This window comes from Euprymna scolopes, chromosome 22, assembly GCF_053919585.1.
Source record: "Euprymna scolopes isolate OS-2025 chromosome 22, ASM5391958v1, whole genome shotgun sequence".
In the NCBI taxonomy this organism is placed as follows: domain Eukaryota; kingdom Metazoa; phylum Mollusca; class Cephalopoda; order Sepiida; family Sepiolidae; genus Euprymna; species Euprymna scolopes.
The window spans coordinates 2,963,254-2,976,869 of NC_136503.1; the positions used below are offsets into that span (position 1 = coordinate 2,963,254).

At 37.7% G+C, this 13,616-nt stretch overlaps 1 protein-coding gene across 1 annotated transcript in view; it reads right to left on the minus strand.

The window, feature by feature from the left end:
- Positions 1 to 6,468: 6,468 nt before the first annotated feature.
- LOC145243774 (uncharacterized) overlaps positions 6,469 to 13,616 on the minus strand; it is a 35,251-nt gene continuing 28,103 nt past the window's right edge. The window contains exons 4-6 of the mRNA XM_080106815.1: positions 13,329 to 13,398; positions 9,326 to 9,622; positions 6,469 to 6,798 (exon numbers count right to left, since the gene is read on the minus strand). Of these exons, the coding sequence (XP_079962941.1) occupies positions 6,542 to 6,798; positions 9,326 to 9,622; positions 13,329 to 13,398 (624 nt within the window). The 3' untranslated portion in view covers positions 6,469 to 6,541. The remainder of the gene's footprint in view (positions 6,799 to 9,325; positions 9,623 to 13,328; positions 13,399 to 13,616) is intronic.

The following is a 13,616-nucleotide window of genomic DNA, read 5'->3' on the forward strand; positions in this document are numbered from 1 at the left end:
GCGACTCGGATTTGGGCTAAACGTAGCACCCCAGATAATGAAGGCTATCGTCAATGCCGTGTTGTCACAAGAAGAATGGATCAGAAAGGGAACATCGGCGTATATTGACGATATATACGTGAACGAAGATATCGTGTCCTCTTCACGCGTAAGATCCAAACTTGCCGAGTTTGGTCTAAACTGCAAGGACTCTGAGCGGCTTGAGGATGGTGCCCGCGTATTGGGCTTGAGCGTTCAAGAGGAGCGAGGGATCCTGAAGTGGAGGCGTGGAACCGCAGTTCCCGACGTACCCGACGTTTACACAAGACGTGCCGTGTTCTCCCTGTGCGGGAAACTTGTGGGGCACCTTCCAGTATGCGGATGGGTTCGTGCAGCGACAGGCGTCATAAAAAGGAGGGCAAATGCGGTCAGCAAAGGCTGGGACGATGAGATAACCGACGAACTATTGGTTCGAATGTTAAAGGAGACCGTCGCTAGTGTGAAAAAGAATGACCCCGCCACAGGGGACTGGTGCGTGCAGGGAGACGAACTGAGCGTGTGGGTGGACGCAAGTTCTCTAGCGATCGGTGTAGTTTTGGAGAAAGATGGGGCCGTAGTTGAGGATGCCTGCTGGCTGCGACCGGCGAATGATGCTGCCCATATCAACCTGGCAGAACTCGACGCTGTAATAAAGGGCATTAACCTGGCACTTCAATGGGAAGTGAAGAAACTGCGTGTGCACACTGACTCACTTTGTGTGCACCACTGGGTGTCGGACACACTCATGAGCAAGGCCAGGGCACGCACCAAGGCAGCCAGCGAAATGCTGATAAGACGGAGCCTCGAGACTGTGAAAAAACTGGTGACGGAGTACAACCTGTCCGTAGACGTAGTGCTCGTCACCTCGGACTACAACCTCGCCGAAAAGCTCACTCGGGTACCACGGAGATGGTATGAGGCTATGAAGAAAGAAGCTAAGCCATTGCCTCTATGTGCTGCCTCCGTCGAGGAGGACGAAATCAGGAAGATACATCACGACAGTGGGCACCCCGGAGTGCAACGGACCTACTACTTTGTGAAGTTGGCTAGACCATCAATACCAAAAAGCGCAGTAAGAGCAGTGGTCAGGGAGTGCCAAACGTGCCAGTCCATCGACCCCGCCCCAGCCAGATGGCGGAAAGGACAGCTGGGAGTGGACGCGACTTGGAGTCGGTTGGGTATGGATATAACCCACTACGGCAGCCAACACTTCCTCACGCTGATAGACTGCGGGCCAACGAGGTTCGCGATTTGGCGCCAATTGGCAAGGCAGGATTCCACCAGTGTCATCCACGAATTGGAATCCATATTCTACGAAAGGGGGCCGCCTGAGGAGATCCTCACGGATAACGACACGGTGTTCTGCAGCAGGGAATTTAGGCATTTTATGGACAACTGGGGGATCCGCCTTCGACACCGATGCGCGTATGTGCCGAGCGGCAACGGCATAGCGGAGCGATGCCACCGAACCGTTAAGAGGATCGCGGCCAGGAAGAAGTGTACGATCGCGGAGGCGGTTTACAGATACAACACAACGCCTAAGGACACCGTGACTGGCGGCAGTGCGCCCGCTGATGCGATTCATCACTACCACGTGCGCGTCAAGGACGTTGAAGTGTGTCTACCCGACCAACGAGAACCCCAGGGGACGTACCAAGTGGGAGACACCGTCTGGGTGAAGCCACCCGGCGGCCGGTGCACCAGCAGCTTTTGGAGGGGGCGGGTCACCGGCGTCATCAGTGAACAGGCCATACTAGTCGATGATACTCCGCGCCACGTAAGGGATGTCCGGCCCGCTCTAAGCGCTGACCAATCGGCAAGCAGTGGAAGTAGCGAGTCATCCGACGATGAGCGATGGATCCAACCCGTGCCCCACGAACCTGGTGACTCAACTGCGAGCAGTGGAAGGAGCGAGTCATCCGACGATGAGCGATGGATCCAACCTGTGCCCCATGGACCTGATGACTCAACTGCGAGCTCTAATGCTGATGCTGATGCTTCCGATGCCACTTCTGAGAGCTCCGATGAGGAAGTCCCGGCAATACCCCTCCGCAGGAGTGCTCGAATCAAACGGCCACGTCCGCCGTGTCACGTATGTGATCTGGAGACCAGGGGGGAGTGTGAGACTAACCGTAGCCCTCGGCGCAAGAGGGTCCGTGTGTGCCTGGCGTGTGGGGTGGTGGCTGATCCTGTGGTCGGGGCAGCGGAAGAAAGAGTTTCAAGATGGTGCCTGCCTGCTTTTATTAGAGACGGAATCTCGCAGGATCGCGCGAGATCTCGCGGGGATGCAAATTAGCTAGGCCATCTTGAGTAATAAAAATCGGTCCATTGGAGGTGCGAGGCAGTCGGGTTCTGACGTTCGTGGCGATCAGTACAGTGACCGTTGGGTTCCGTTTCTATTCGTGCAGTCAGCTGAGCTTTGTTAGTTGCCTTCGCGCCGTGGCTGTCATTGTTTGTTGGTTTGCTGTGTGTTGCCGTGGTTCTTCAGTGAAACGCTTCGTCGCCCACGACGAGTCTCACCGTCTCCTACACAAGATACTCTTACAGCTATGATTTATTAATCGACCCACTTGATTTATTGTTATTTTTCCTATTCGATCGACAGAGTAGAATTTTGTTGAATAAATTATATGAATATTTATTTATTTATTTTCATTTTAATTATTTGCTACCACTTCTACTAACATTATTATGTAAAGATGCATGTAAGGAAAGGGGGAGGGCGGTTGTAGGTATCTGAGTGTCCTAGGGGTGCGTTTATTAAAAAATATTGGGAAACCCTTTGTTAAGTATAACTTTAAATAGGAAATGGGTGAAGAGATTGTTGAAGTGAAAGTACACAACTCGATTATCTCCCCTTTTTAAAACTAAAATTAGAATGAAAAGATAAATAGTTTAACTGGTTGTACGTTCTGATAAGACACACCCCTTTTTTTTTTACTTTGATTAAAATTTTTTTTTAGTTTAAAAGAAAATCAATTTATTTTAGTTTTTCTTAAGTGTAAAAAGCAAATAGACAGTCAGACAATTTCCGTCCTTTAAATAAAAAGACAGCTTATCTAATATGCTTATATTATGATTTATTAATTGACCCACTTGATTTATAGTTGTTATTGTACCTATTCGATCGACAGTATAAAATTTTGTTGAATAAATTATATGAATATTTATTTATTTATTTTCACTTTAATTATGTAATACCCCTACTACCACTACTACTACTACTACTAACATTATTATGTAAGGTTGCATGTAGGAAAGGGGCGGTAGTAGGTATCCTAGCGTTCTAGAGAGGGTTGCTGAGAAAAAGTTTGGGAAACCCCAGTTTAGTAAATGTTTTAGTGAGTTGAGTTAATGTATTGTGGGAGCCTTTCCTAGTCTCACACAATGTCATAGGGTAGGCCACGTTTTTCCAAATGATTAAAATGTACTCAGTTATGACAAGGAATGTCGAAACAGGTGTATGGAATTTGTGATGTGGTCCCTGGCTTTGGTAGAGGCAATTTTTGACGGCGAATACGCCTTTGCGTATTGCCAAGAACCACGACGACAATTAATATAAAATTGGTTATAAAAGTTATTGAAAGTGCATAAAAATGAAAATAAAATGGAACAAATTTAAAAGAATAGAACACGTCACTAGTTAGTAAATGCTACCTAAAAACATAAACAAAGTTTTATTAATGAAAAATTAGAGAAATATGAAACTTTATAACAAAACATTTTTATACAAAAGACAAACATGTGTTTGGTAAAAAAAGTCATGAGTCAATATGTTCATAGCATGAATAATATGTGCATGCGAGTATTTGGCAGCGTGGCATTGTGTATGTGTGTTGGTTTACCTTGTTCTTGTTAGTGTGGGTATAGATGTGTGCGAGTTGATGAAAGCTGGATACGTGAGACATTGAGGTTTTTTTTTTCTTTTCTGACTTGCTTCACCCCTAGCCACACCACCCATCCGCCAGGGTTGGGGATAAACAGAGTTCTGGTGTCTTCTAGGTGCGGCTGGTGAAATTTGTCAAAGACTTTTTTTGTTGATGAGGTTTCATGGGGATTTCTGAGTTAACACTGACTTATTATTTTCACATGTAGGTGTTACTTTATGGAGTTTTGAAAGATTTCCATTGGTCAAAAGTTTTTTGAGTTAACACTTTCATGTTAAAACTTGCTAGCTTTAGGAAGTGCTGAAAAGAGCATATTGAAATGAACCAGAGAAAGAAAGAGAGTAAACAATTAGAACCAGAGATTTGTCACGTGACAGAGTGTGTTCAAAAATGTAGAGCGAATTCTCTGTATAAAAATCGTGAATTCAAAGTTGGCTGATGAATGTTGAATTCTTTTAAACAGTTTTAATTAAATTCAATAGACGTTTTTTAATGTTTTCTGTTGTAATATTTTGTTACTTTATTGAAATTGTTTGGAATTATCAGAAAAAAAATTAGAAAACAAACATTAATTTGGAATTGTCTTCCCTTCCCACTAGTATAACTCTTCCAAAAATGAAAGCAAAAATAAAAACTACTTCCGGTGCATTTGTTTTTGTTTCTTTTTGACTTAAAAATATGTTGTTTTTTGTTGTTTTTTTTTTTTTACAGCGAATCAAAATTATCTTTTCAATTGGTGTACTCATCAATGTTATTTATGAACAAATTAATGAAACGTAGCAGTCGACTGAACTCCAATCTATCATTTCTCTTTGCCAAATTTTCACAAAAGACTCGACTAGCTACAACCACTATATACGATTTTCCCCACTCTCTATCTGTGCCTAAATCTAAACGCAAATTCCATGAACAAAGTTTCTTTCCCAGAACTGTTGTGGAACATTGTTCCGTTGTCCTGCTTCCCAGTTGAACACAACATGGTAGCCGTCAAGTCCAATGTAAACAAATGCTTCTTGAACTGTTTCCACAAATAATCAAATTCTCCCCAATGTACAACATTAACGATTACTATATTACCACTTGACATTCATTAACCCTTATCCTCTAGTGGCTTATGGGTCTTGATAATTGGTGGTTCTAAAGTGGAAAAATAAACACAATTCTCATCAAACTAGTCAGATGCTTCTATTATCATTCAGGTTGACCTCATAAATAATAAATAAATTTTTTTATCACTTGTAGATTTTTTTGGTGCACGTCCACAGTTCAACCGAATTTTAAAAAAATACAGAATAATTTTCATGTTGTACGTACCCGCCGCACAATGAAAATTTCATATTTCAAAAACCACATTAATTTATTGAGTGTTTTTTTTTTTTTACATAAAGAAAATCATTTTTAAACGATTTTAAGTGATTAATGTGAAATCGTTAGCATTACAAGGCTGATCTTGAAAATTTGAATTATTGGGACATTTTTTAAGATGGCAACGTGAGACAGTTCCTTTTTACTTACTCATAAAATTTGATTTATTTTTTTTTTTTTGTTAAAAAATAAAATCACTTAACCAATTTACATGTTTTTTATAGCATCTTCATTTTGTGACAGGCACATACATCATAAAAAATCTTCTGTATTTCTGCTTATTATTATTATTATTATTATTATTATTATTATTATTATTATTATTATTATTATTATTATTTAAATTATTATTATTATTATTATTATTATTATTATTTAAATTATTTTTAATTATTTTTTTATTATTATTATTTATATTTAAATTATTATTATTATTATTATTTAAATTATTATTATTATTATTATTATTATTATTATTATTATTTAAATTATTATTATTATTATTATTATTATTTAAATTATTATTTAAATTATTTTTAATTATTTTTATTATTATTTATATTATTATTATTATTGATAATATTTATATAATTATTTTTATTATTATTATTTTATTTTTATTATTATTATTATTATTATTATTTTATTCTTAAAATTATTTTATTATTATTATTATTTATTGAACTGGAGATATGCACGATGTTTTTCATACGTAAATAATTGCATTGTTTTAATATACATTATTTACAGTTATTGTTCTCAGCGTTAATGGCATAGCTGACCGTTATACTTTCCGGCCTTTTTCAGGTAATATGCTTTTCCTAGTTATATTGTTGAAGTGGAGCCGGGAATTAGACTCGCAATATCTATGTAAACTGACAATCCACGTGAAAAATTCTCTCTCTCTCTCTCTCTCTCTCTCTCTCTCTATATATATATATATATATATATATATATATATATATATAGTATGTTTATTATACAAAAATTATTGGCTACATATGTACATACATGTTTCAGTGGAATCTCAATTTAGAGAGACGTACCTCACCAGACCAAAAAAGAAGCGACCAAAAGAATTGAGATTCCATTGAAACATATATATATATATATATATATATATATATATATATATATATATATATGTATTTACATTTACGTATATGTATATATATGTGTGTGTGTGTGTGTGTGTGTGTGTGTGTGTGTGTGTGTGTGTGTGTGTGTGTGTGTGTGTGTTTCCTTCTTTCCCCCGCCCCCCGCTATCTCTCTTATTCGGCTTCAAATGCTGGATTTGACTGCAATTCTTTACTGATATTTGTTTTTGACGTCTTCGATCGACGGACCGATATCACAACAAAAATGACCATGCTGACAATAAAAATGAGAAAGCCAATAATTCCAGCCACAATTCCAACAACAAAAGAGGTGGAAGGGCTTGAGTGGACGTTCACTGACGAATCAGATGATCCAGTCATTGGTTCGACGCTAACAAATCCAATCGATCCAGTTGGAACATCTGCTTCACCTGATGAACAAAAGAGAAAACAATTCACCATGAGACATAAGAAGAGACAAAGACAAAAAAAAATGAAACGGAAAAAAAATCAACTGATTCTTAAGATGATAATCATTTTTGTATTAGTCATTAAAAGTGTCAAGTATTAAGGGTGTGTGAGTGTCGGAATAATAACTATTGAAAATCGATAATCGAAGAAATCCAATTAAAGAAAAAAACCTTCCAATTTTTACCAAAGGTAACACCCTTACACAGCCTAACATCACAAGTGCATTTGAGAAGTTTTATCATCGCACAATCAGAAGGAGCTGGTGTATGAAATCAATAGTATGTTCTTTCATATGACAGGGGCGTGTTCAAAATAAATGTTTCTGTTTTAAAGCATAATTGAACCATGATATTTGAATTTTGCACTTTAAACTTTAATTTTATCCATAAAAAAAATAATTTTATAAAATCAGCGGTAAGTTCTCTACAGTGCAATGTAGACGACAATGTATTGTGAATTAAGTCACTGATGAGATGTGAAGCTTCCTACCAGTGCACCGACTAGAGCTGAAAATCAATCGATTTTATTGGAAAATGTGAAATTTCACTGATTTTTATGACAATAAAAATATTATAAGTGTGAAACATGCTCATTCGATCCCGGATAATGTTGGGTCTCCTTGCTATTTTATTAATAAAAATTAGTATTGAAAACAACTTTAGTCTCTCCAAAATCTGCTTTCAATTTTATTTAAATTATTTTATTAACATTTTTCAGACATGTATTCGTTTTTACTCTTTTTCACCCCAAGAGCTGTTATTTAGGGTCGTGTCTAACAGAGGACTGTAGGGAGTTGAGCAGCGAGATGTTTATTCACATTACATTTAAACTTCTGCAGGTCAACACAGTCAGAGAAGCAGAAGGCAGAAAGATAATTCCAAAGTCTAGCAGTCTGAAAGAAGAACCTGTTATAGTAGAAGGCTTTCTGACATCTATGAACCTCGACAGTGAAGGGGTAAGATTATGCTGTTTGTTCAGTTATTTGGTAGTCAAAAGAGCACATGTGCTATGAGTTAATCAGGGCACATTCCATTGAAGTACTTGCAAAACAGGCACAAGGATGCAACATTGCGGTGATGGAACAAAGGTTGAAGTTTGGCCGACAGTGCAGGACCTATTAGATTGTTGACTCTTATTAGAGCTTGTCTACAATTTGGAGACTAGTCATAGATGCACCACCCCAACAATACTCAATGTGAATGGTGGCTTTGTGGAGGCATAGAATATTTTCTGGCGTAAGTAATTTTCTAACATGGTGAAGAGTGCCCACCTTCTTTGCAGCAGCCTTGGCAATGTTCTCAATGTATTTGCTCCAATTCATGTTGCTGTTAATATTAAGCCGATGAGTGTAAAGGATCAGTTATGATGTTATTTGTCATGGCAATCGTTGGTTGAAAAGCTTTTTGTAGTTGTTAAAGGAAAGCAGTTTAGTCTTAGTACCATTAAATATTACAAACCATTTACGGCTGACGTCTGCTTTCTAGGGTGTCTGCTATTGTCTTGGATATATCAATTAGTTATTCATATATGTATATTCAAAAATGGATGGTCACATTCAATGCTGCCAAGACCAAGTTTGTTTCCTTTAATAATTACAAAAAACCTTCTCAACCACCAATAGTTATGGCTAAAGATACATTACCTGAAAGTACTTCTTTCAAACTTCTCGGCTTAACGTTCACAGGGAACATGAGTTGGAACAGATACATCGAGAGCATTGCCAAGGTTGTTGCAAAGGTGGGCTCTCTCTACCATGCTAGAAAGTTACTTATACCTGAAAGTATCCTGTACCTCTACAAGGTCACCATTCGCCCATGTATGGAGTATTGTTGTTATATTTGGGCTGGTGCATCTGCTATTAATCTGTCAATCCCGGACAGGGTTCAAAAAAGAGGCCAATCTTTGGAATTCCCTTCTGGGTTCCTGCTTCCCTGACTGTACTGACATGCAGAAGTTCAAGTGTAATATAAACAGATATCTTGCTGCTCAACTCCCTACATAGTATCACTGCAATTTATGTCCCAGACAGTAGCCCCCTGCATTAAGGTGGCACTGTGTTTTGTTTGGGTTGAAAATACAAAAAATAAATAAATAAATATGCAAATGAGTCCCAACAAAAAAAAAAAATCACAGAAGTTGCTTTATTTTCTCTGATGGACATGTTTGATATTCAAAACATCTCAATCGCCTTTCAGCTGGTAAATTTTTGTTTTCCTCACAGGTTAATGAGATTGAAATGATTGTCAGCTGAAAGATCAAGAAGATTATGGAAGTACAAATATTGATCAATGATATGAACTGATTATTACTTATGGCCTTATGGCGCAGTTTTTAACAAGACTGTTTATTTAAAAGCATCTAAATTGTAATCAACGGGAAAGCAGTCTTGCGGTAATGTATTCCCATAGACGCAAAAGATTCTGCCTGATGCTAAGCGCACAAAAGGAAGAAGGAAGGAAATAATCTTCATTGCATGTGTAAACTTACACGGATTTGTCGACTGCGTTTCCATGTTTTCAGTGATGGTGTTCAATTCAATTCGCGCATGCGTCAACGTCGTTTCTTTTAGTCGATTTGTCATCACTTCCGGTTGACTCGTCGTTTGTGAAGCTCTGATAGTAGATACAGTTATATGGTTTTTGGTTTCTGTTTCTGGAGATGACGTCATGATGGAGCTCTCTGATAAATCGTTGATTGTAGAGAAACTGGATGTTGTATGAATGACCGACGTGGCACCATCAAGCGGGTATGATGTACAATTGGTGGTGGCTTGCGTTTTCTCAGCTGAAACACAAAAATGAGAACAGAATGATTTATTCAAAGAAAATAAATAAGAATATATAAACATGAAAGTCTAACCATTGTGTGAGTTGTTGACAAAAGACGGTTATGTGGATTGTGGGAACATCTTAAAATGATAATGACGACGACGACGACGATGATGATGATGATTATGATGACAATGATGATGACAATGAAGATGTCGATGATGATGATATCGATGATGATGATGATGATGACGACGACGACAACGATGTTGACGTTGATGATTACAAGGATGATAATGATAACAATGATCATGACAATGATGATGATGGTGGTGGTGGTGGTGGTGGTGGTGGTGGTGGTGGTGGTGGTGGTGATGATGATGATGATGATGATGATGATGATGATGATGATGATGATGATTTGGGTCACCGTTAGCAGACTAGTGTACTTGCTGACATCAATATAAGTCTGACAACATTTCAGATATATGGATTTTACTTAGAGTATTTATAGTGATGAAATTTTTTTTTTTTAATGTCATTTCACTCCAAACACAGGGTCACTTAGTAATGAGGGGCTACTATTTAGGACAGGATTTGAAGGATGCTATTTAGGGAGTTGGGCAGAGAGATGTTTGTTTACATTACACTTGAATTTCTGCATGTCAGTATAGTCAGGAAGCAGGGGCCCCGGAGGGAATTCCAAGGTGCAGCAGTCCGAGGGAAAAAGCTTTTTGAGTAGAAGGCTTGACGGCATCGAGAGATCTTTACAGTGAAGGGGTATGATTTTGTTGCTTGTCAGGTTTTTGAGGGTATTGTGTTATATAGGGGTTTCATTATCATTATTGTTCTTGTTGTTATTAATAGTGAGAGTCTTAGAGTCTTAGAGAGAGATATGTTGTAAGAGAGAGATTGTTCGTGTTATAAAGAGGTTCATATTTATAAAAAATGTTTATACTTAGAAGAGTAAATATGAGATGTAGAGTTCACATTGTAGATGTGAGATGTGTATGTAAAGACATTCTAAACCACATGATATACAAGACATATAATCACAATTTTCACTTTTCCTTTTGGTAGAATTACAACACAAAGACGACGTTTATAAAAATACATGATGGGTTTATTTCTTCTCATGACCGGCCGTGGTTTTCATCATCAAGAATTCAAAGCTTCACATTCTAAGTTTCAAAAGTGACCGTCTCGCTTCTAGACGTTCGAATGTCCATGTCTGGACTGTCGTCTGTCGTCCTCAGACTCTCTCTGACTCTCTCCAGTTTCTCCCAAGTTTCTAACTATATCTAGAACTTCCCATTTTCCACGACGTCATACACATGTTAAAACATGTGTCTTCTTTCACGTGTTCTGGAAATGCGTGTCCAAAACTTTTTCCTTTGTTTACAAAAGGAATTTTAACCTATATTCCCAGTAACCTATTTTTCCAATATGTTAAAAACATGTTTATTAAATTATCTTGTATAGTTGCATTCTTCAATTGAATTTTTCATAACAGACTTGTCAACGCACATTCTTTTCTTGAAACTATTTTATCTCTAAGCTAAACAATGGTTTGTTTTACATTCCATTTTCTAATTCTCTCTCGTAATCTATTTCTAAACCTAATTTACGAGGTTCGAATTTCGTCTATTCTATTTCATTTTAACTAAATCTCTCTATCATGTAACATATTGTTGTTGAGGATATTGTTGTTGAGGGGGTATTAGTGCTTTGAGTTTGTCAGAGCACCTGCCATTGAAATACTTGTAAAACAGACATACGGATGCTACATTTCAGAGATGGGAGAGATGTTGGAGTTTGGTTATAATTTGATGCAGAGTATTTTGCAGAAAGATAGGTTTGTCATTACTAGATGCTGAGGTGATTAGCTCCGGTCAATCAATTCGATGGTTAGATCATGTCATTTGTTCATTACCATGATGGTTATTCTCCAAAATTCATTGCAACCAAACTTTTACAAATCAATCGTGGATTTAACAGATTAGTGGTAGAACGTTTTCGCATTTTCTTTAACCCTTTTTTGCAGTAGCTGCACCATTTCTTGTGCCAATGTATAGTCGTGTCTAGTGGATCTTATTGGTGCTATGAATGCAATGTTATTTTGATTATTTGTTCAATATTTAATCGTAGGGTGAAGTATTCACACGTTAGGTTGTTCTGACAAAACCTCATACAGAAAAACCGAAAACACTTGAGGATATTGTCTCGCAGGTAATTTAAACTCTCTGTTCATTAAAATGTGTGTGTGATTGTGTAAGTGTGTGTGTGTTTGTGTATGCGTGTGTTTGTGTATGTTTGCCTGTGTGTGATTGTGTATGAGTGTGTGTTTTTGTGTATGTGTGTCTGTGTGTGATTGTGCATGTGTGTGTTTGTGTATGTGTGAATGATTGTGTTTGTGTATGTGTGAATGACTGTGGGTTTTGTGTATGTGTGTGCTTGTGTATGTGTGTGTGTTTGTATGTGTGATTGTGTGTGTGTGTGTGTGGGCGTGTGTGTGTGTGGGGGGGGGGGGTGTGGATTCGTGTTAAGCTTATATTGGATTGAAGATATATGTGTGCGTAATAGCAAGGATGCGAAGGGAGAGGGTGCATGAATAAGATAATCCATTTCCTAAGAATGTTTCAACGTTGTCAAATCGTATCTCGTTAAGGAGAAACTGCTAAAACGATATCTTTATGAGAAGAAGAGGGAGCACAAGATAGTCACGTGACTGGTGTCAGACTATTCAATGCTTGCAGTAGGAGATTCAAACCTGTGCGTGTTTTCATATACTTGTCAGCTACAGATCTATATAGTGTGTCCATGCACAAGTCATGCATACTTGGTAGTCGGACTGACGTATAACCACACTCTTTATTTGTTCTGTTTTTTTCTGTTCAATATATTTTGTTTCCATTAATTACCAAATTGTATCTTTCTTCCAGGACCATTACAAGACGACAATAAATGGGTAAATCCTATTTTGCTCACAAATAACTTATTTTTACTTAAACCATGTTTTAATAAATAACATTAAAATTATTAATTTTAATCATACACGTAAAACATTGAAAACTCAAAGTAATCGTCATTTTTTTAAACAAGCTGAGAACGAGGTTAAGGACAGGTAACTCAAGTTCATTATTTTCTTGTTAAAAGACAGGGAACCATTTTTGTATGTTTTACAGCGTGAGTGAATTTTTTTGTGTAGTCGTCTTTGATAACATTTCAAACTGTCTCTCTTTACATCCGGGTTAAGTTGTTTAGCAGGGTTGTCGGGAGCAACATGGTATATGGCAGTGAACCCTCTATCACCCGATTGCATCACAACGAAAGATCCATTTAAAAAGAAAATGAAATTTTTAGACTTGATATAACGTGAATCGTGTTCTTTTCTACCCCTCTTCCTACTCCCCTTCCATCGCTCTTTTTCTGACTCCTTTTCGTTCTTCTCTCTTCCTACTCCCCTTCCTTCTCTCTTCTTCCGACTTCCACTTCATTTCACCTTTTCCTCCTCCCACTCCTCACACTTCATAACAAAGCAGAACAAATGCATAAAAAAAACTGATGCAGGTTTAAAGAAAACTTTTGACTGAGCTATCAATTTGGAAATTATTGTTCTCCAGACACTGCCGGGTGACCTTGCTCGTTGTCTTCTCTTCATCTATATATCTATATAGATGATATATCTATATATCATACATTTCTCCTGTAAATTAACTTACCTTCCTCCACAATTTTCACAGCAATATATTTCTGTGAACCCGATCGGATGTGGCCTTCAATAATAACTGCCTACAAAAAAAAAGGTAAAATACAAAATTTGCCAATTGATGTTTAAAATAAAAATCATTCACATAAAAATACAACATCAAAAACAAAATGGATGACAAAAACAATTCGGATGACTTTTCTCATCTTGAATGATTCTATTTTGCAGATTTGGGGCATCATGACATGTACTTAGTATGACCTTTGTCAAAATCCACACTCACTTGCTATTTACATAGGGC